The 22,710-nt window shown below is 37.8% G+C and overlaps 1 protein-coding gene across 4 annotated transcripts; it reads left to right on the top strand.

The window, feature by feature from the left end:
• Positions 1–2,109: 2,109 nt before the first annotated feature.
• LOC132130179 (serine/threonine-protein kinase ULK1-like) lies at positions 2,110–22,280 on the top strand. Of its 4 annotated transcripts, none has more exons than XM_059541861.1 (28): positions 2,110–2,741; positions 3,122–3,214; positions 3,307–3,348; positions 6,573–6,605; positions 7,065–7,101; positions 8,125–8,298; positions 8,695–8,768; positions 8,849–8,950; positions 9,115–9,173; positions 9,267–9,349; positions 9,487–9,537; positions 11,699–11,787; positions 12,840–13,008; positions 13,146–13,206; positions 13,807–13,896; positions 14,349–14,480; positions 15,182–15,324; positions 15,454–15,531; positions 15,740–15,969; positions 18,970–19,100; positions 19,399–19,514; positions 19,777–19,899; positions 19,980–20,149; positions 20,244–20,422; positions 20,625–20,743; positions 21,139–21,296; positions 21,449–21,584; positions 21,668–22,280. In XM_059541861.1, exons 1-28 carry the CDS (start codon positions 2,652–2,654, stop codon positions 21,721–21,723), a joined length of 3,018 nt encoding a protein of 1,005 aa, XP_059397844.1. In that variant the 5' UTR covers positions 2,110–2,651; the 3' UTR covers positions 21,724–22,280. The 4 variants fall into 4 exon arrangements, with proteins under 4 accessions (XP_059397844.1, XP_059397842.1, XP_059397843.1 ...); XM_059541859.1 differs by having other exon boundaries at positions 19,977–20,149; XM_059541860.1 differs by having other exon boundaries at positions 2,111–2,741; positions 14,346–14,480.
• Positions 22,281–22,710: the final 430 nt, after the last annotated feature.

The raw sequence follows: 22,710 nt of genomic DNA, 5'->3' as shown, positions 1-22,710 counted from the left end.
AGCTCCTCCACAGTTCCTTTTGATAACCTGGCAGGGGACTCATGTGAACACTATGATTTACAAGCTCAGAGGTCTTTCAATTTGGAGTGGCAGCACTTTGATCTCCACAGTACATCTGCAACATTACTTGCCTACTGCTCTGCCTGCTAGCCTCATTGACACAGGAGAGATCTGGCATCTATAACATCGATTTATCTCCAAACGTAATTTCCCATCATGTTCAGCTGAAGCCCTTTTCTCTGGTGCAAAGTGACTGATCGTGAAAGACCTTTGAGTACAAACAATTTGACTGGACTGGATCCCTAAATTTGAACAAACACGGCAGTTGTTGAGATCAGGAGCAACAAGAGTGAAATTTGCAATTTTATGGTTTTCACTATCTTGTGAACTGCCAGCACCTGCCTTTCCACTCCATACAGAGAAATAGCCAAGCATAACAGATGCAAACATTGAAGAATTATAAGTAAGCTTGTTGAAATAGGTCACAATGCATGATGCTAAATGTCCCCAGACCGATTCCAGCTGCCAAACTGTGCTTATGCTTTGAAGATGCTGTTGTCCTCAAGGCTCAGAGTCTTCTGCAAGCCTGCAGCGTCCTCTTGTGGTAGAATTTAAAACACTTTAACCCACATGTTCTGGCTGTACGATCTATGCTGGATAAAAGTATTACATTCTTTAAAATTTTGAATGGTAGTGAGTGCTATGGTATTTATATGGTAGTCCAAGATGCTCCAAAGAATACCAAGGAAGTACCATGCTAAATGTCCAAACAAATATGGCATTACCATGCTACTGTGTCCAAATACATGGTGCATAATGCATTTAGCTGTATAGTGTTTAATTTTGTTTTCATTAACATACCCTGAAGATAATGTTGCACTTTGCTTTCATGCCATATTGTATACTTGCTATGACTTTCTAATAAAGCAAAAACTTATCCTATGTATTCAGTTCCATTTCTGTGTTATTTGCAGTGAATGCACGGCTCTCTTTCATTGCAGGTAGAGTAAAAAATGAGGAAGGTCATTTCTTTCAACTGCTTGTTTTCAGAGACTATCTTTTTCCTAGTATTCAATAAAATGTCTGTATGAAATTCGCAGACTGTTTCAACAAATTTCAGAAACACATAGAAACACTGTTGTGTTTCCTATGTGTGTGTGTGTGTGTGTGTGTGTGTGTGTGTGTGTGTGTGTGTGTGTGTGTGTGTGAGAGGGAGAGAGAGAGAGAGAGAGAGAGAGAGAGAGAGAGAAGAGTTCAGATGCAAAAGCCTCTAAGTGCCATCTGAAATTTTCTTCTAAAATTATTATTTTTATCAGGCTCCTATGTTTAGTTTCAATGATTTTACTTTAATGACAATGTATAGGTCCTTTTCTATGCCATTAAAGTGAAATAAATGTAGGAGCCTGATAAAAAATGCTCATTTTAGATGAAATTTTCAAACAGCACTTAGAGGCTTTTACATCTGAATTCTTCAATATATATATACTGGAAAAAAGTATTGATTAATCAAATTATTTTTAACTTTTAAATGTTTTAAACAACTTTGTCATACACTAAAAAGTTTAATTTTGCTATTCCAAACTACTCCACATGACGGCAGCGGAAGTACTCTATTATACAGAATAACTACACTTCGAAAATATGGTTATTAAAATATTTCCAAAGTTTCGAATTAACTAGGCTATTTTAAAATTCTATAAACATAAGATGAACTGCTATTTGCTTGTTTTCGTTGCAGTTTTGCTGTTATCACAGTGTTTTTGCTGTGTTTTTCTGAATTAACTCTTTTCAATATCCTTGTCAGTTTGAGTCGTTTTCAGTGTTGTTGTTGTTTTCAGTAAAAAATATTAAAACCTCTAAAGTGTTACTAATTTACTGTTGAAGTGAATTCAGTATAATGTCTAAGTCCTGCATTTCTGTCAAGCATTGTTCCTGCATTGTTCTGTCAAGTAAACCCATTGACAGAACAACCCGGCTGCTTTGCAGTCTACTAATATTAATACAAATACAAAATTATCAACGAAGTTTCCATCTCATTCATGATTTCAGGTTAGTTTGCTTTGTTTATTTTCGTGTTACTGTGACGCGCCCGTGACAGCGCTTCCTTGACGTCAACACCGAGGCTGGTTGAAATGGTGGCGCGCATGCGCAGCGCTGCAGACCTCGACTAAATTAAGGTCTTTGTTGAGACCAATATACATTATACAAATCTTGCTCAAGCTTTTCAGATATCTCATGGATATTTGGTGAAAACACAACCATGTTACATACAGTGGCGAGCCTGATGTAACCACGAACGAACGAGAGGATGTTAGCAGAGTTGACAGCATCGGATGTATATAAACCCATCGCTAGCGTTTTAAGGTAGTATATTTTTAGCGTAGCTCGATTTTATTTATTTACCAGATACGACAAGCCGACATGGGAAACTGTCATGATGAAAAGAAGTAGATCTCTTCACCTCCGGGATATCATGAAAGAGGAGAGGAGTATTTATATGGAAAGGCTGCCCATGGCACGCAGAAGTGGGGTTCAACTTTCCAACAGCCTCGTCCAGACGGTGGAGAAGAGGGAAGCAGAAAGAGGATATTTGTGGGCCAGCTTTATTTCACATAAATAGTCAATCTGCAATATTTGGGATCAGGTGGGATATGGAGACCGTTGGGAAATTCGAGTTCAGTAGGAAGGACCTTGTAGGACACGGTGCCTTCGCTGTGGTATTCAAAGGCAGACATCGAGAGGTGAGAAAATATTTAAAAATGTATATTGCATTGTTTCCGTCTGCATGCATTGGTGTCATTGTGTATTATATAAATATACTAGTTGCAGGACTGACATACCACCTTAAAGCCTCGAGCACCACAGATGGAGGCTAGAATCAGAGATTAGATGTCCAGTAGTATTATTGGGCGATATGGAATGCATGAAAACCCATTACATAATTCATTCTCAAGCTTTAAATGTGTAATTTTCCTTTTTAGATATGACCGTTAATCAGAGATCGTGAAACGATAGATCTGACAATAGGCATGGACGGGCATGTCTATGATCAGATATGTTTTAATACAATATTGACTACAAGATGATTATGGTTAACAACTAAAGTCATTAAACTTTTCAGAAGCATGATTGGGAAGTTGCAGTCAAATGCATAAACAAGAAGAACTTGGCCAAATCTCAGACTCTTCTGGGGAAGGAGATCAAGATATTAAAGGTACGTTTTGTTTGTATTGGCAGTTCGTTGTATTTCCAGAACATAATAATAAAATATTTGTGTGCATATGAATTCTCATTTGTTTTCTTTAGGAACTGAAACATGAGAACATTGTTGCATTGCATGACTTCCAGGTAGGTTGATTTGTCCATGGAATTACTCTGCAGATAGGATGGACAGTTTTCAATGCAATCGTCTAGTGAAAGTGGTTTTGTTACTCCTTCAGATAGTATTAAATAAAAAATATTTTACTAGGTATTATGGGCTAAAAAAAAGTTCAAATTTATGTTTTACCATCCCTAAGGCTGTTTCATGGCTTCCTTTGCATTGATTGGTTAAAAACAGTCACATGTTCTTCTATTGTTTTAATAGCTCTGTTGCAGGGCATTGTGGGTATTGGAGTCTTGGTTACAGATTTACATCTTATTATATACTAAGACCTTAAGATTGCAAAGTTTATATTAATGTGTAATTCTGAGAACTTAAAAAAATATACAGTATAAGATACAAATATATATAATTTTTAACACCAGAAAAATTTATTTTTTACTCACTCGATTCTGCATTCAGAGTTCATTGGCACTTAGTAAAAGCCTTTCTTGCAACGGTGCAAGTGAAACCTGTGCAGCCAGACTGGAGAAATGGTTTCATTGAAATGTTGACATGTTTTTATGAACATAGAACATAGAAGTTATGAACATAATTTTATATTAGTTGATTTTTAAAATGATATTTATATATATATATATATATATATATATATAATAAGCCGAAGTTTAAAAGAATTAAGTTTAGAGTTGCTTCAGCTCATAATTTACCACCACATGCTTCTCTGATCTGACCTCTTCTCACATCTCCTGAATAGTCACATTTCTTTCTGCTGTGGTGTTGACTGTCTGTGAATTGAATGGCATTAAAGTTCAAGTAGTTCTGTCTCTGTGAGCTGCTTGGCCTCTTTCCACATGTGACAAACTTGTGCTTTTTTGTGCGGGATGAACCTTGCAAGTGTTAATCTGGACATCTTTTTCTTTCAAACACAGAAACAAGCTTTTGAGCAGAGCTGTTTTAGTGTACTGGGGCCATTTAGTTAGAAACATAATTACTTTTAAAAATTAAAGTTCTTTATTGGCATCTATGGTTCCATAAAGAAAACTTTAACATCCATGGAAACTTCTTATTTAGATTTTTACAATGTTCTTCACACTGAGAAAAAAGCTGGTTCTTTTAAGAATTGTTCACTGAAAGGTTCTTTGGGGAACCAAAAATGGTTCTTCTATGGCATTGCTGTAAAAAACAAAAACATTAGCAACCTTTATAAAAATGTATAGATAACTCTGCGTTAAAATGGGTTCTCAACAGGTTCAGTAACATTTTAGGTCAACTATCAAGTGCAAAATATAAGGGTTGCGTTTGAAACCGGCTGAGCAATAAAGCAATTGTGTAAAAAATTAAAAATAACAAAAAGTCCTCTCCAGAACCAGTTTAGTAGGGTCTCCACTGCCTCTGTGGTTAAATTCAACATGACAGATCTCACAGGTCTGCTGTGATCATAAGCAAAGCTTACTTTATCACCCACATAACCATCAATCATCTAGGCACCAAGTTGTCTGTGAGTGATGTTGAGCCTGTTGGATTTTCCCAACAGAATTGCCAAGCTCGTTCAAGCACTAGTTGTCATTAAACAGCGATGTTTGACATAGTTTCAATCTGACTGCACATCCGGCAAGAGACTCCTCAGTGTCAGAAAGTAAAACTTCGGCAACGCTGAGTCAGCAGCATATGCTAGTCACGGATCAGTCGATTCGGCTGATTGGTGGAGGCGGACACCAGAAAGGGGGAGGTCATCTGTTGCTAAGTGATAGGGTCATTCCAAGTGGGCTACTCTGTATTTTTTTCTATAGGCCTCTGGAAAATAACAGGATTATGGGGCCATAAAAGCTGACCTGAAAGCAAACGCAACCTGTCCTCTCTGATACTGATTGTCTGGATAGTTGAATATTTAATTTTTTGGCCTTTTGGCGTGGTTTTAAGAAGATATCATGCATTTGTTTTGTTTTTTGTCAGTTCGTATGTATTGAGGACAGTCCTGTTCTACTATCTGGTGTGTGTGTGTGTGTGTGTGTGTGTGTGTGTGTGTGTGTATACATATGTTAATCATTGCCCTAGAGCCTATTGACTATTGCTGCTTAGTAATTGTCTGTATAAGGAGCAACAGTTTCAAAAGCATTATCTAAAACAACATTTTTATTGGCATCACACTTCACCATAAATTAAAATTGTTATCATTTATTTGTTCCAAACCTGTATGGATTGCTTTCTTCTGTGGAAAAGAAGATATTTTGAAAAAATGTTTCAGTGGAAGACAGTGATCACCTGGAATGTGTTACACAGAAGAGAGATGTATAAATTTTTTAGCATATATTTTTAAAATGTATAATACATTTTACAATCGTTTACAATAGATAAAACTATCATAACATAAAATAACATAAAATAAATTATACATGAATAAAATTCTGCATGTTTATTTTTTTTACATTCAGACTACCTTTGCTTTTCATCTAACACTCATTCTAGTTAATATTTGATCTGATCTTTCAAATTATTTCAGAACACAAATATGAAATCTTAAAGAGACCAAATCTCAAAAAAATGAATATTAATCTTCATTAAGTTACTTTGTAATATTGTGATGACTAAATTAATTTGTAGCAAATTAAATGAATTTGCGAAAACTATTTGATTTTAGTTTGTCTTAATTAAAAAAAATCTTTCAGTCTCTAATTCTGTTAGCAAAATAGCATAGAAGTCTAATATTATATTGGTTAATCTCTACTCAACTCATTGTTACATTTTAGCAGAAAACTTGTTTTACACTCTAGCAACCACTCTACGTGCACTAAAACATGCTAGCATTGTGGTTAGCATTTCTCATATTTAATGTTATCAGCAGTATCTGTACTTTCTTGTGCTTGATTGAAGTTCAGTGCCCTGCGCTGTGGCTGCCTTGAATAAAAATCTGTTGCATGATTGAACTTTGAAAACATACAGTGCTAATGAAGCCTGTGACCTCTGCCCTCCCACTGGCCTTTATTAGCCCATTATGTCCCAGCGCAGAGAATACACACTCAAGCCATTTGGGGATTAGTGTCAGCCCACCACATTTACAGTTGCACACAAATAAGCTGTTAACACTGTTTCCAATGCCCTCTGTAAACATATTCCCACTCAAGTCTCAGCATGATATGTTATGCATAGATCCTTTGAATATTTTTATTAAAGAAAATGAATTCATTTACCGTCTCGGCCACCTTTCTGTCCCAGTGCTGAATCTAATTATTCATGTGTTTTTTTCTAGGAAACGGCAAGCTCTGTGTACCTAGTGATGGAGGTAAGTGGGCCTGTTTTCCCAGTGTCTTTTGTTGTTGATCTTGTCTGTCTTTTATCTGGTAATGCCTGCAATTAGCCATATCTTGAGGCCAGTGGAAGACAGCTGCACAACATCCTTAGAGAGAAACAGACCTGAATTCAGGTTGTTTAGTGTGACACAGTAAGGATTTGTAAAGTTGTTCCAGTTGCTATGAACCTCAGTGTCCTGCAGATGCCACACCACCATGTCAGTTTTCAGAAAAGCTCCATGGAAAGTGAATGGGGCCACTGGGAAGCCCATCAGTGGTGCACAAAGGAAAATAAAGGCCCTTCTTTACTGAGTGACTCGTTTTAATATGCATCTGAATTGTCTCTCTCTGTGCAGCGAACTAAGCCCCATTCAGATGCAGGTTTTGTCATACAGCATTGTGTGGTGCTCTTTTTCATAATACAAAGATCAATGTTCTTTCTTTAACTGCAGTACTGCAATGGGGGAGATCTGGCTGACTACTTGCACTGTAAGTGGGACATTTCATTTATCATGCATTGACCCCTTTTTTATTTTTGTTGTAGATTCTCAGTAAACCAGCCTCCTTTGTTAATTTACGTGTTCGCTCCTAATACATCATTTGTGTTTGATTGATTAAATTCTGATTTGACAGAGTAGGGTTGGGAAGATAATTAGATAATTGTGTAGGGTTTACGTGATGAAAAAACGTGATATCAGTTTATATTAAAAGCATGCAAAGCCAAACTCAGAAAGTTAGGCCAGAAGAGTCTGGGTTGTGTATTTATTTACATATGTTTTTTAAACCCATTTTAATTTATAATGAATTACTATGCGGCTCTATCTTAGTTGATATGCATTGCACTTTGGAAAAATTCACTTTGTGAATTTGCCTGTAAAACTGGTTACAAGTTGTTACATTGACTCTATATAGCATAAACAGTGCAGAGTCAAGGCCAGGTGATATAATATAAATCGTTATCTCTTTTTTGATGGTATGCTGTTTATGAATTTGAGCTGAAATGACTTAAATGTTAATGGATTTTTGTAAATGGGATTGACTTTTCAATGCAAGACATAAATTCATTAACAATCTAGTTTAATGTTAAGATACACTACCATTCAAATGTCAGGGGTCAGTAAGATTAAAAAATATATATATATATTTTTATTAAGCAAAGATACATTGAATTAAATTGATCAAAAGTGATAGTAAAGACTTTAATCATATGTTGTTATTTTGAACTTTCTGTTCATACCATGAATACCATTTAATAATAAGAAGAAATGTTTTTGAGCATCAAATAAGCATGTTAGAATGATTTCTGAAGGATCACATGACACTGAAGTTATGGCTGCTGAAAATGCAGCTTAGCTAGTACAGAAATAAATTACCTTTTAAAATATATTACAATAGAAAACTTTAAACAGTTTTAACAGATTGACTTAAATCTTCATAAATATATTTTAAACATTTGATAGCTATATGTTGCCCAGCCCCAGTGAAATCATCTTTACTCTTATGCTGTTTTAGCTAAGGGCACTTTAAGTGAAGACACCATCCGAGTATTCCTGCAGCAGATCGCAGGGGCCATGAGGGTCCTTCAGGCCAAAGGGATCATCCACAGAGACCTGAAACCCCAGAACATCCTGTTGTCCCATCCTGCAGGCCGAAAGTCCCACTCCAACAACACCTGCATTAAGATAGGTGTGTGCACCAGTGTTTTTGCATCTGTTGTATTGTTTTTGCATCCTCGACTTTCAAAGCATTAGAAACTCTAGATTCCACATTCATATATTCAAGGAGTTCTGGCATTTGCAGATCAAGCCTGATTTGTAACCTTCTAGATGCATTATGCTTGAGGATTTGACTTTAAATGGCCTCTAAATCTATCTCAGATCGACTGACAAACTAGACTGCAAATTGATTGGCTTTAGGCCAGTGATTTCATTGTTCAGTGATATGAAAATATATCCCTGTAATAAAACAATATATTGACTTCTAAAATCACTCTTTATAAACCAATCTAAAACTAATTTGCCATTACCCAGAGTGCATTGCTTCACCAGCATTGATTCTAAGATCTTATTTTGATCTCCTCAGCTGACTTTGGCTTCGCACGGTACCTCCAGAACAACATGATGGCCGCCACACTCTGTGGGTCCCCCATGTACATGGTATGAATTGTACATTTCCTTCTCAGACTTTACATACGTATGCATCATTGTGATTATAACTCTGAAATGCTATTCACCAGGCACCTGAGGTTATCATGTCACAGAACTACGATGCCAAGGCTGACCTGTGGAGTATAGGGACCATTGTGTTTCAGTGCCTGACTGGAAAGGCTCCTTTTCAGGTGTGTACCATTCTGGCACTTCGAGTAAATTATATAGTTGTCATTTTTAAGTGTGAGATATGATTAGGAACTTTGTCCTGCCATTAGAAATTTATTTTTATTGTTGTTTTTTTATTTTTTATTTTTGTGCTATGTTAATATTGTTATGATTGTCCATCCATCAGGCCAGCAGTCCCCAGGACCTCAGATTGTTTTATGAGAAAAATAAAACTCTTAGCCCAAAGTAAGTGCATCTCTTATTGAGTCTAATAGCTAATGATACTATTCTGCTAAACAATGTGTAAAAGTCGCTCTCTTTCCTGCTCACTCTCTACAGCATTCCCAGAGAAACTTCCAGCCATCTCAGACAGCTGCTGCTTGGCCTCCTGCAGAGAAATCATAAGGACCGTATGGACTTTGGTCAGTATCCTGAGTGTGTATGCCCACTAGATGATGAGGCAGTGTTTGTTATTTATAAGTTTAGTTTTGGCAATGACTTTCATTAATTCATTGTACAATCTTCTTAAGCTGATTGTGAAATCTTTGTGTTTTTGTAGATGAATTTTTCAGACACCCTTTCTTGGAGGCAAGCTCCTCTATGAAGAAGTGTGAGTTATTACACTGGCATTTAAAACAATGTTTTGACTTATTATTTATAATATATTTAAGCTGTTTTATTTTCTATCAGGTTAGCATTCTTCCTACTGAAATTTGGTTTAATACCCTCTGTTCTATCAATAAATATTAAATAAACATCCAAATTAAACTGACAAAATATAATAAAATAAGTAATATATATATTTATAACAATTGCGACATAAAATAATGATAAATATTGTTAAATAATTTTTAAAGGCCAAGCACGGAAGGTGCTGTTGCCCCTCTGTTGCATCCATAATTTTTCTCCGTCTTATTATTTTTCCCCAATAGGAGTCTATGGGAGCCCTATGAACTGTTTATAGGAAAATGATGAAATTTGGCACACTTGTGGTGATGGCCATTAATAGTGAAATTACCAACTTTGAGGCCCCTCGGACCAACTCTATAACGCCACCACCAGTACAAAAATTTACTTTTCCCCTTTGCTTTGAAACTTAGTACACCTGATTTCTCATGCTGTTCACATTCAATAGCTTATATTAAGCTATTTTGAAAAGTACAGTATTCCGTTTATTTTTTATTTTTTCACTACTTTCTTAAAATTCTTATGAAATTCTTATGAAAATGGGCTCAGATGATCTTCAGACAGAGCCGCACAGAAATGACTGAACAGAAAATTGATATTCATCTTTGTTAAAAAGATGTGGTGTAGCGAACTTAACAATGTTGACCCAGAATTGGTTCGGAGGCTGTATCTTGGCCAAACATTGATCAATTAAAACGAAACTTCATACACTTCATCAGCACCATGATCTGAGGGTCCATGCCAAAGTTGGGAACAGCACCATCTATGGGTCATGAGATACCAAAAAATTACTTTTTTTGCTTTGAAAATCATGATTGTGGTGTCACCAATACCAGTTTTGCCAGGATCAGATGAACTGCCTTATAGCCATTTTGAAATTTGTCATAAATTGGAGTATCATCGACATTGTGTACTGAAGGTGTTCTGAAGTTTAAATACAATGCCATCTAATTTTCCAGAGATATAAGGATTTTTGCTAAATATGCTTATTGCTTTTGAAAGCATTGTCCAAATTTTGTTTTCTCTGTGTCAGTAAATTCCTTGGCTTATGCCTAGTCTGATTATATCTCACTTTTTCCCACATTTTGTTTGACTGCTATTTTGAAGTAAATTTAAAGTTTTTCACTACTCCTCCCACAAATTTTGTCCAATTTTGTTCAAACCCTGAGCAGGTGATCTTTGGACCAAGCTGCATAGAAATAACTAAACAGATTTTTGATATCTCCAACCTTTCCTGAGAAATACATTAAGCGTGGTAATTTTGTAATTTAAAACATGCTAAGCAGTTGCCATTCTATGTAATGCGACTCTTCAGCAATCAGATTAACTGTAAAATATGTTAGTATAATAACATACTTTAGCATGCTAATCTGGTCGACATGCCAAGTAATGCGATCATACTTGCACTGAAAGCTCTCCTCAGCAGCCTGATGAGTTTCCACTGACTGAATGGCTCACTCTGCTGAGCTGCAGGCCCCGAATCTTCCAGGTCGTGGGTTCGAATCCAGTGTGGCTCATAACATGTGGCACACTTATATACAAAATTTTTTTGTGCTTTTGAGATGCACATTGTGGAGCTTTTGACCATTCGGTGTGATGTGCATGTAAGTGCTTGTAGTGGCTTGCTGCACCTTCAGTGCTTGGCCCCAAATTGCTGCTTTCAGCTATATTTTCTTACAGTATCTCTTATAACATGGTTGAATGACTGAAAAAAAAAAAACTTTTACAATTTGTGTAACCGTTGAGAACATGAAATGAGATCCCACCAAAAGGGTCAACATGGTGTTTTGGTTATTTGTTTATTTATTTATTGGGTTACAAAATGTGGGACACAGCTAAATATTTTTATTTTATTAATCCATTTAATAAAAATTAGGTCATGTTATTTTTTACTACAATGATTTGAATATAAACTAAGTAGATGTCGAAATGATGACACTATATGATTGTAATTGTAGGATAGAGTTGAGAAGGTTGAGAAGATCTGCTTAAAGTCATCGGACATCATAGTGTACTGTATATATGGAACGTACCATCCATCTTAAAGTATATTATATGTGTGCATGTCTGTGTATTCTTCCCAGCTGCTCCAGTGACTGTGACTTGCTTTCCCAACTCGGCCTCTGCAAGCTCATGCAGCAGTTCATCAACTTCACACCTGGCCTCTCCTCCTGTAAGTGTGTGTCTGTTCATGTCCAAGTAATTCTTTTGTAAAATCAATGGTGGCTCATTGCACAGATAAGTGCTGGAGTGTCAGGTGTTTGTCACAAATCAAGAAAGATAAATAAGCACAGCAGCCAGCTGCCTTCTCGAACAAAGATGCACTCTCTTAACATTTTATGGTGGCTTGTAACACTGATCACTGGTAGGAGCCATATGTTAATCAGCTCTGTATTTTGTGGTTTTTATGGGTCTCATGGTATCAGAATGCTGTATAAAGGTCGGTGCTTTAGAAGCAAAGAAATCATACTGTCACATTTCCATTACTACTGTTCAAAAGTCTAGGGTGAAGAAAGATTTTTTTAATGTTTTTTTTTTTTTTTATCTCACCAAGGCTGCATTTATTTGATCAAAAATACAGTAAAACAATAATATTGGGAACTTTTATTACAATTTCAACTTTTTTGCTTAATATTTTTGTAGAAACCATGATACCATTTTGTTCCAGAATTTTTTTTTTTGATTAATAGAAAGTTCAAAAGAACAGCATTTATTTGAAATTTATTTCAAAATTATTTCAAAATTTATTTCAAACATAAATAATTTATTATTATTTATGTTTTTTTTTTTTTTTTTTGATAACAATTTAATGTTCATTTCAGTTATCAATTTAAGTAGTAATGGCTTTCAAAACATTTTTTGCAGAACTAGATATTAATGATTCACTATGTAACTAGTCCTGACTATGTAATTAGGGGAAGTCATGGCCTAGTGGTTAGAGAGTTTGACTCCTAACCCTAAGGTTGTGGGTTCAAGTCTCGGGCTGGCAATACCACGACTGAGGTGACCTTGAGCAAGGCACCGAACCCCCAACTGCTCCCCGGGCACCGCAGCATAAATGGCAGCCCAATGATCTGGGTGTGTGTGTGTGTGTGTTCACTGCTGTGTGTGTGTGCACTTTGGATTGGGTTAAATACAGAGCACGAATTCTGAGTATGGGTCACCATACTTGGCTGTATGTCTAGTCACTCACTCTCAGGACTCGTCCACTTTTATATTTTGTAGCAATCCCTTGCAGAGATCCAGCAGGTCCGTGCAAAGGCATTAGCCTCCCCTACCCAGGATTCTTCAGGATACCTGCTGAAGGACTCGGGAGGTGGCGGAGGTGGCAGCAGTAGCAAGAACTCGTCCTGTGACACTGATGATTTTGTCATGGTTCCATCTCATTTCCCCAGTAAGCCTGCAAGAACTTTGTCCTGCTGGCTATTTTATTGCCTTTCCTTCTCCTCAATTAAAAAAACATTGTGACTGCCCTGTTAAAGTGGAATGCTGGGTATTTATCATCTTTTTTCCCTCTGTCTGTCTTTTTAGATGAGCTTACTTGTGACATGCCAACAGGAAAGGTTCTCCAAGACAGTTTGATGTATAGTGGGTAAGAGCTCACTTTAACAGTTTACAGAAAAAAAAAATCTGATTTGTTTACAGACAATAAAAATCTGTTTCCTGCTTGACTATAAAAGTTAATCTGTCATTTGCATACTAGTAAAAAGTTTATTATGACAATAGCATAGGCAAGGTTATGGGTTTGATTCCTAAGGACAGACATTTTAATACAAAAGCCACCTCCAGTTTTATAAATGTAGATGTTAACTATAATAATACCTACAGTTTGCACTGCTGCTGTGGTGCTCATGTAGCTGAAGCAAATTTGAACCAGGCTTGCAACATGATTCTCCAGAAATCATTGTAATATACTCATTTGGTTTTCAAAAACATTATTATTCATGCTGAAAACAGCTGTGCTGATTAATATTTTTGTGGAAAGCACATTTTTTTCAGGATTTTTTGATGAATAGAAAGTTCAAAAGAACAGTATTTATTTTAAATAACATAAATTAAAATTGTAAAGGCTGTGTGCTCTTTACAGCTTGCATAATTACTTTATTCAGTTTGATATGGTTAAATGGGGTAAATTTCCCCAGCAGTGCATGAGTCCACTGTTATAACGTTCTCCATCTCTGTCCTGCTTTAGGAGTTCTCTTCTGGCATCTGGAAGTCAGTGCAGTCAAGGAAAAACCCCGCCACGCTCTCCCTCCTACAGCAGTACTCCAGGACCCAGCGGGTAAGAACACAGCCAGACGAATGTACGGCACTAAAAAATGACTAACAAAATGACCTTTTCAGGGCATTTCAGCTGTTTGCTTTCAAGCAGATAGAGATGAGTCATGATAGTCATGGAATTATGTTTTTTATTTTATATGTATGTATTTGGTTTCTGGGTCAGTGAAGTTCAAGGCCTTTGCCACAAAGGATATGAGTCGTAGATTGGCACGAGGATTGCATCTATGATGAGCACAGATTGTCCTGTTCTCCTTCATTATTAAATATGGCACAGCCACACACAACATGCAGCCTCTGCTTCTGCCTGTTTCATAGTTCCCATCCCATCCAGAAATGTCCTGTGAGATTTGAAAGGTTTTTATTTAATTGATCGGGTGCTGAAAGCTTTCTGTCTGTCTTAATTGCTCCATATCTTTGACTCTCGTCTTTTTATTTCCGCCTCATTCTCAGCAGGCCGAGTGAGTTTTCTGGGAGTAACTGTGGCAACTATGGGCAGTCTGTACCCATTCCAGTCCCCACACAGATTCACAACTACCAGCGCATGGAGCTAAACCTCCAGTTCCCAGGTCAAGAGGGCTCTCCACAGTGAGTGAAAGCACATTCTTAATATTTCCTCCTTGAAATTCAAGAATTGGCTTTTTAATTCACTTAGCCATGCTCCACAGGAATTTGAAAATGAATTTGAGTATAATGAATTTGGAATGGCAAGCAGAGACACTTACTGAATTTTTATTTCAAAGAAGGACAACACATTTAAACAACAGAGACAAAGTTTTGCAGCAAAATCTAAATAACTGCATCATTAATTATGCTTTCATAGGGCTGGGAGATAAATGATAACTATCACCCAGCCTTATGAAAGCCAACCCAACCCAATTATCCATACATGATTTACCTCAAAACTATAAAAGGAGTTCATTATAATGTTCATGCGCCAAACAGCGCAACAGATTAAGCTATAGCGTTAGTGCATTTATAAGAAATGTATTTAGACAATAAACATGTTACATTTTTACCATGGTATTTATGTGCTATATGTGTGGTTTTAACTGTGGTTATCTTGATTTAAAAGTATGCTACTATGGAAGACCAGTGACTAATATTAGTAAAATGGTCAGCATAATTACATTTCACCATATAAAAATGAGGTTATAACAATTTTTGCAAACATAAATTTACATCTGAATTTTTATTCAGTTCAATTGGAATTTAAAGGCATTTATTTAATTAAATTGTATTTTTCGCTATTTTTTCTTTCCTTCTTTCTGTCTTTTTTTCTTTTGCAGGTCTGGCACGGTCCAGAGGTGTGGTAGCGGGAGTTTTCTGGCCTGTGGAAGGACCGGGCCTTCTCCTCCTCAGTCTGGTTCTGCTCTCACTTCCCGCAGGCTGTCTACAGGAGGCACAAAACCCTTCCAGCTCTCTCCACAGGGTAAGTGCCGCTTTCTTCTGCCCAAATCCCTAGTCATGCCACTGTAGCTAAAGATGATTGAAGAACCCTTGTGTTTCTAAATGAACTCTCTGGCTCTCTCCTTCTCTGCTTTTGCTTTTGTCTCAAAAGTGGGCACAATTCCTGAGTTGCCAGGCCAAGTTTGCCCAGTGAGTGCAGAAACGAGTCACAGGGGCTCTCGGGGTGGAGGTAAAATCATTCTTCCTCTGTTTCCATAGGTTTTTTTTTTTTTTTTTAGTGGGACATCAGTATTTCATAGCCCAATTACTTTAGCTTTTGTAAATGTTGCAGGTCAAGAAAGTTGGGAAACAATGCTTTCCTCTTTTCCCAGATTGTGAATGTTGAATTAGTTTTTATTTAGATCCCTCTTGAACTCTTCCTGTCTGTATCTTCTTAGAAACCAAGGCTCGGCCACAGCAGCAGGGTCTGGGCACTCGGCTCAACAGCGCCCCCTGTTTGCTGGAGGCGGCTGGTGGGTGCAGACAGAAGATCAGAAAGCAGCATTCAGACCCGGTGGTGGCCCCTCAGGGAAACGTGATGCCCTATAGGACCCTGCACTCCTCACCCAGGCTCAGTGAACTTATGCAACGCAACCCCCTACCAACCATCCTGGGTTCTCCTTCCAGAGTAAGATTTCATTCTGTCTGTTTGTATTAGTGCTGGGTGGTATACCGGTTCATACCGAAAACCGGTGTATATTTTCATTTATGATGTTAATTTTTAATATACCGCCATACCGATGTATTTAATCACTCAACATTCGGAATGAACATTATGCTGCGCCGCGGCCGCGCGACACTGTTTCAGACGGACCCTTTACAATGTTGCACTTCTAAGCAGTGACTGCGAGGCGTGGTGAGGGTAAACACAGCAGTGCTCTGGTGTTACGTTATAATGCCTGTTTCACACATAGTCCATCTGCAGTGTGTATTAACGGATTCCAGCTGCACAAGGTTGCGGTCCATCAGTGCGTTCAAGGAGCGGTGCGTCTGCAGCAGTGCAGCGAGTGTTTACGTAGGCTACTGAGTCTATTTTTGCTGTGCTGCAGGCGCTGAATTAAAGTGATAGCGCGTTGTTCGTGGGAAAAAATGAACATGGATTGACATGGAAACGCAGTCATTTCACAATAAATGTGTACTAATTAAAGCCTACTGTGTTTCACACGCAACACATGGGTTTTTGGCTAGGTTTAATACAAGAAAAAAAGCACTTTTAGATAAACAAGGAAAACAATATATATGTTCACTTTTATGGAAGCAGAAAAACCCGTGGGATTGCTTGTGATAAAGATTTAAATATAAAATGCAAGAGAAAGTTTCTGTCTGTGGTGTTTTAATTTTAAATATTTTAACAAGAAAAGTCATAGGCTAATTATTGTGTTTAAATGTTTTTCCGCTTGCTTGAGCAGCTTATTATACAAACCTAGAAGTAAAATGCATAAATAATGCGTTGTTTATATTTATTGAGTTTAAACTAATGTCTATATGAAAGATTGTTACTGTTCTGTGATTTAAAAAAAAAAAAAAAAATATATATATATATATATATATATATATATATATATATAATTCTTTATTTATTTTTTTTTTTTTTTACATAATATGAAATCAAAACAATGAACAAATGTTGTGGACTAAACAGACGTTGATCAGTAGTGGACTGCAAACACATCCTGTGTGAAAGCACAATGAGTCCGTGCACTGCAGGCAGAGTATGTGTGAAACAAGAGTGAAAAAGAGGAGCCGGGTCTGTTGTTTGGAGGTTTTTTTGTTTCCAAAAATCCGACGTCGACCAAACATCCATTTTATGCAAATGCTGTCGGGCCAAAATTGTCGCCAAAGGTGGCAACATGAGCAATTTGCTCCAGCACCTTAGCCGCAAGCATGTTTTGGAATATCAACCAGCAGAAAATGCAAAAAAAAAAACGAAACACCACAAACCAGAAAACGGCATAATTTTGAAAAAAAAACATGATTTAAATTTTTGGTCAAACCGCCTAGCACTAGTTTGTATGTTCATGAGCTCTCAGTCTAAACTGTTATATCAGCATAAGAACAGATGTTATGTATAACATAATATATATGTATATGTATATATGTATGTGTGTGTGTTATGTAATTGTTCATATATCAATTAAAATACTTATATTCTAGTCTATAACTCCACCCCAAACTTCCCTCTGCCCTGTATCTTGCTCTCTCATTGGCTGCAGGTCATTGCCGATGTATTTTTCAGTCAGAAATCAACTGCACACAGCATGATTGTGAATCACCAACAGCTCCAGATATTTAGCATGCCAAATGTTTTGTGGGTGTCGGCAACGTGCCGGCTATTACCTCAGATAGCCTCTAATGATAATTCACACTGCATGATTGTCACTCACGTGAACAAGCACCTATTTGCCTTTATTTCGGGCATTTGTCTGTGATTTCGCAAAACCTTTCGGCGAGTGAAAAATCAGGCTAAAACTGTACAGTGTGAACTCGGCATTATGCTCACTAAGGCCCCGATCAGACAGAATGTGTGTTTTGCAGTGAGAGGCACCTTTTTTAAAACAAATTTCTACTGGCAGTGAGCATATATGTGCCCTGTGCGCCTCGTGTTTTAGCCGCCTGCTGTGCCTCATGTTTTTTAGTAAAAAAAAAAAAAAAAGTAAACTGAGCAGAAAAGCGCCATTGTTTCCCTTGTCCAATCGAATGAATGGAGAGGTGGGCCTTCCGTTGGGCTGACAAAAGTTGCTGTTGCTTGGACACTGAAACCAACCAAGCAGCAACCTCCCGCTTTCTCTTGTGAAGCCCATACGGAAGTGACTTAAACAGTCATTCGTCAACTGGCTGCAAAAGGGAGTCATTCCCATAGACTCCCCATGTTAAAATGCCCAACTTCACAGCAGAAAAAAAAACATGTTAACAGCCTGGTGCAAAAAAATTATTTAGGTTTATAAAGCTAATTTTGCCCTTCATGACAACTATGAGGGGGGTGAATTTTTTTATAACTCATCCGTTTAAATTATATTAAGCCTTAAAGTTATGCATTATTAAGGGCGTGGCCACTTGAGTGACAGGTGGATTGCCGCTGCAGTCACCGCTGTCGAGCTAAGTGGGTGTGGCTTCAGTAACCAGCTCCCACCTTTTTGCCCATTTTCGATTATCCGGGAGCGACGCGCGGTGACGCGCTGCCAAGATGGCGACGGCCGCCTCTGCCCACTTTTGGCTTCAAAAATGCTCTTCGGAAACCAATGGGTGATGTCCATGTTTTTATACAGTCTATGCTAGCAAAATAAAAAACCTCACATTTTCAGACCTGAAAAATGTGTTCTGTCTGATCGGGGACTAAGGATGCATTTATTTGATCAAAAATACAGTAAAAACACTTAATATTGTGAAATATTATTGTTTTTTGTTTTAATATATTTTAAAAAGCAATTTATTCCTGTGATGGCCTGTTTATTTGATATTAAAATCTATTATAACATAATAAATGTCTTTAGTGCCATTTTTGACATGCATTCTTATGAAATAAAAGTACTTATTTAAAAATTATTAGTTTTTTTTAATGCTGGTGTGAGTTCTGTCTGATAAATGCAAACAAATAATGTAAAAATATAATTTCCTTTCTCCATCCCAGGCCATGCCACCATTTGAGTTTCCCAGGCCCCCAAGTTCCCCAAACATGGTCACATTTCTGACCCACCAGGGCCTCAGACCAGCTCAGGGAGAGGCTAGTTACCAGCCTGAAGAGAAGAAAGGCTTTGGGAGGTATGTGAAGAAGAATTGAATGGTTTTTTGCTCCTCTTCAAACCCCAGTAATCAGTTTCGCTGTCTACATGGGCAGCACTGTGAACAAAGTGAACCTCTTTGTAAACAAACTTAAGAACCTCTTAAGTTACAATGACGCTCTTCAAAAAGCTGGTCAGTTCTCTTAGTTTTGAAATGGAGCCCTGGATTCAAGCTGATACAACCACCCCTGTCCTTTGCATTCCTTCTTGCTTTTATTTTTTCTCCTCTTTTGCTTTCTCTTTTATAATCTTCTTCACTCTTTTTCTTGTCGGGGCAGGTCTCAGAGTGTAGGCCGCCTATCTGATGTGTTGTTGATGGCGGCGTTTGGGGGGCAGAGAGGAGAAAGAGGCAGCATGGACAATCTCAATTCTGACAGAGCCATAGACATCACAGGTGAGTTCAACTTTTTATTATCATTTTACTATATTTAAGAATGTGATCACAGAAATACATTTTAAAGCTGATTTTTTTTTTATCAGTCATAACTTCAGTCTTCAGTGTCACATGATTCTTCAGAATTCTAATAGGTTGATTTGGCGCTCAAAAAACATTTCTTATTTTCAATGTTGAAAACAGTTGTTATTATAACATTTTATTTTTAATGTTAAGTTATATACAGTTTTCACATAACAAACTCTTGTTTTTCTGCTCACAGCACCACCTGGTGGTGGAGGCTTCGTGGTGGGCTCAGGTAGCCCTGCTCGAGTGGTGTTCACCGTGGGTTCTCCTCCCAGTGGAGGAACACCTCCTCAGAGTTGTCGCTCAAGGAAGTTCTCCGGTGAATTATTTTGTATTATTATTATTAACTTTGATCCTTCTAGGTAGCACTGACCTGAACCCCTCTGTGTCTCACAGCAGGCTCTTCAAGCTCCATTAGTCCAGTAGGGTCGCTCACCAGCCGCTACCCACAAACAGGAATTTGCATGGACGGCTATGAGGGGTCCTTAAGTCCCCGCTATGGTTTCACTGATCCCATTTCAGCAGTGACTTTTGAAGCCCCTGAACTACCAGAGGAGACCCTAATGGAGGTAAGCAAGCACCAAAATGCGGCATTACTTTTTGATAGAGTCATGTTAGCAAGTTTATGTTTGAGTCGAATGCCACACTCTCTCTCCACCACAGCGAGAACACACAGAGACTCTGCGCAGGCTCCGGTTCATGCTGGACTTTGCTTGCTGTGTGGTGGAGGTGGCAGGAGCCCGGGGTGGAGAGGCTACCCAGGCCAACCTCTCTTCCACCAGCCTGCTCCAGCAGCAGAGCTTGGTTGCCGACCAGATCAGCTCTCTGAGTCGAGAGTGGAGGTGAGGAGACATCTGCTCATTGCTAATCTCTCCAGCAAAGGATGACAGTTGCTGTTTAATATGCACATGTTGACAGCAGGACAGTGTCATTAGTGTTGTATAATAACCTGCAACTTTAATGTCCACTAAAACAGAAATAAAAAGGTCTATAGTTAGGTTCTGTGTTGAGTGGTGTTAAATATGTGCATTTATTTTGTATCAGTTATGCAGAACAGTTGGTGCTTTACATGAAGATCGCAGAGCTTCTGTCATCTTCACTACACACAGCCATGGAAGGCATCAAGCAGGGAAAACTCTACCCCTCAACCACCGTCAAACAAGGTCAACAGTTCAGACACACTTTCTTCTCACCACGATAGTATAGCACAACAGTGACCATCCATAGTTCCCATGTATTTACGCAACAGGCATCAAAAATGTATTGAAAAATGTTTTAAAGTATTTGTAAAAAAAAAACAAAAAACAGTTAATGTACACATGATATGCAGGTAAGCAAATAAAATATTTGTTTACTTTCTTTAGTAAGTGTTTATCTGATGTGTTTGTTTTAATATATCATTATTATATATATTATTTTACATCATCATTTTTTTTTACATTATAACTATAATTAACTTAATTATGAAGCCGAGTTTGGGAAAACCTGGTGTAGAGAGAATGACCCAGAGCTCTTTATGGGATTAAGATATATTTATAACTTTTTTTTTTTTCTCCAGTGGTCAGAAGGCTGAATGACTTGTATAAGTCCAGTGTGATGTCCTGCCGTTCTCTGAGTGCTCAGCTGGAGCGATTCTTCTCCCGTAAACACAAACTCATGGACCACATCAACAGCATCACCGCAGAGAAGCTCCTCTTTAGCCACTCTGTACAGATGGTAAATAGCCTAACAAAATCAGGAATGTTCGAAATTGTGACTTCCAGGCTTTTATGCTCGGCTGTAAAATATTTCTCACCTTGTATTAACACGTTTTATTCAACAAATTTTAGTTTATAAAAATGTATTTAGGATGTGGCCTGGTCTTACAGGTACAGGCGGCTGCTCTAGATGAGATGTTTCATCAGGGGGAAGTATCGGTTCAGCGTTACCATAAGGCCTTGCTGCTCATGGAGGGTCTGTGTCTCCTCCTCACAGAACAGGCTGACATCCTCAGCATTAACAAGTGTGAGTAATACAGTAGCACGTTTTCTCATTTAAGATTCTCTTTTTAAGATCATTAACATAACCAGTGTGATGTTTACCTACAGGTAAGCAATGCATCGAACGCCGTCTCACCGCCTTGCAGTCGGGTCTCTGTGTGTAAAGCCTCTCCACCACGCTGCCGTTACACCGTCAAGATTCCCGTTCCTCCCTTGAGCAACTTTCTCCATCTTTTTCATTTCCAGCTTTCTAAAGTGCTGTGGAGGAGAGAACGGCCCTCTTATTGGACCAAGTTATTGACAGCTGATGTCGTAATGGTGGAGAGATGCAAAGTTGTGTTGCCACTTTACAAAATCGTAGGCACAGAAGGACAGAATAATACCTGTGTCTGTATTCAAGATGAAACCTGTTTCCACAATTATTCTCTCACCGAGTTTAAAGTGTAGTACAAACATGTTTCTCTGTGCACATGCTGGCTCAAATAGGCTTGCTTGTGCGTTATAAATGGGTTGTGCAATCTGAATTAATCTCAGATGACGTTTATCCATCTCAGAACATCAGTTTCTTATTTTTTTCTTAGTTTGCAGTCAGAGATCTGCCCATTCACTATGTAAGCTAGCAGAGAGACATTAGGAAACACTTTTAAGATTATTACTAGTGATTTACTAGTGGATTTAGGCATGATTTGAAGTTGAAGTCATTTTGGTTGGTTGGTTGAATTCCAAATATCCAGTTGGAAGAAATGATCTCTGAATGAATGTTGCAGAGCAGCAAAATGGCGATTTTGTGCACCATGTCAATGTTGTAAGAGGCCCAAGTACTCCCTCACTGGGGAGATTAATCAGAAATTCAGTGACCAAATTACAAGCCATTCAAAAAAAAAAAAAAAAGTAATTTTGCCAGTTATTTAAAAGACATTCTCATTGAAGCAACTGTATAAAGCCAGCGATTTCATTTGTAGCACTTTAGTGAATGTTTACCAAGAAAGAGCATGTGAGATCCCTTTTTCCTCCTTTAAAATGTCTAGGAAATCAATACTGTGTGCGGTGTTTAGACATCTCTTATGACCTGTTCAGTTCCTTCTGTTTTAAAATAGCTATTATTGTGTTTGGCAATCATTTGTCTGAATGTAGTTTGGCTTTTTTAAGTT

Source organism: Carassius carassius, chromosome 47, assembly GCF_963082965.1.
Source record: "Carassius carassius chromosome 47, fCarCar2.1, whole genome shotgun sequence".
NCBI classification, from domain to species: domain Eukaryota; kingdom Metazoa; phylum Chordata; class Actinopteri; order Cypriniformes; family Cyprinidae; genus Carassius; species Carassius carassius.
The sequence above is the reverse complement of the archived record's forward strand: the minus strand, read 5'-3'. Positions and strand labels throughout refer to the sequence as shown.

Excerpts from the sequence above, each read along its gene's own strand:
- LOC132130179 (XM_059541858.1), top strand. The coding sequence starts at position 2,652 with ATGGAGACCGTTGGGAAATTCGAGTTCAGTAGGAAGGACCTTGTAGGA. Across the intron at positions 3,349-6,572 it reads TTGCATTGCATGACTTCCAG|GAAACGGCAAGCTCTGTGTA; the intron begins GTAGGTTGATTT and ends GTTTTTTTCTAG. Across the intron at positions 8,769-8,848 it reads GTGGGTCCCCCATGTACATG|GCACCTGAGGTTATCATGTC; the intron begins GTATGAATTGTA and ends GCTATTCACCAG.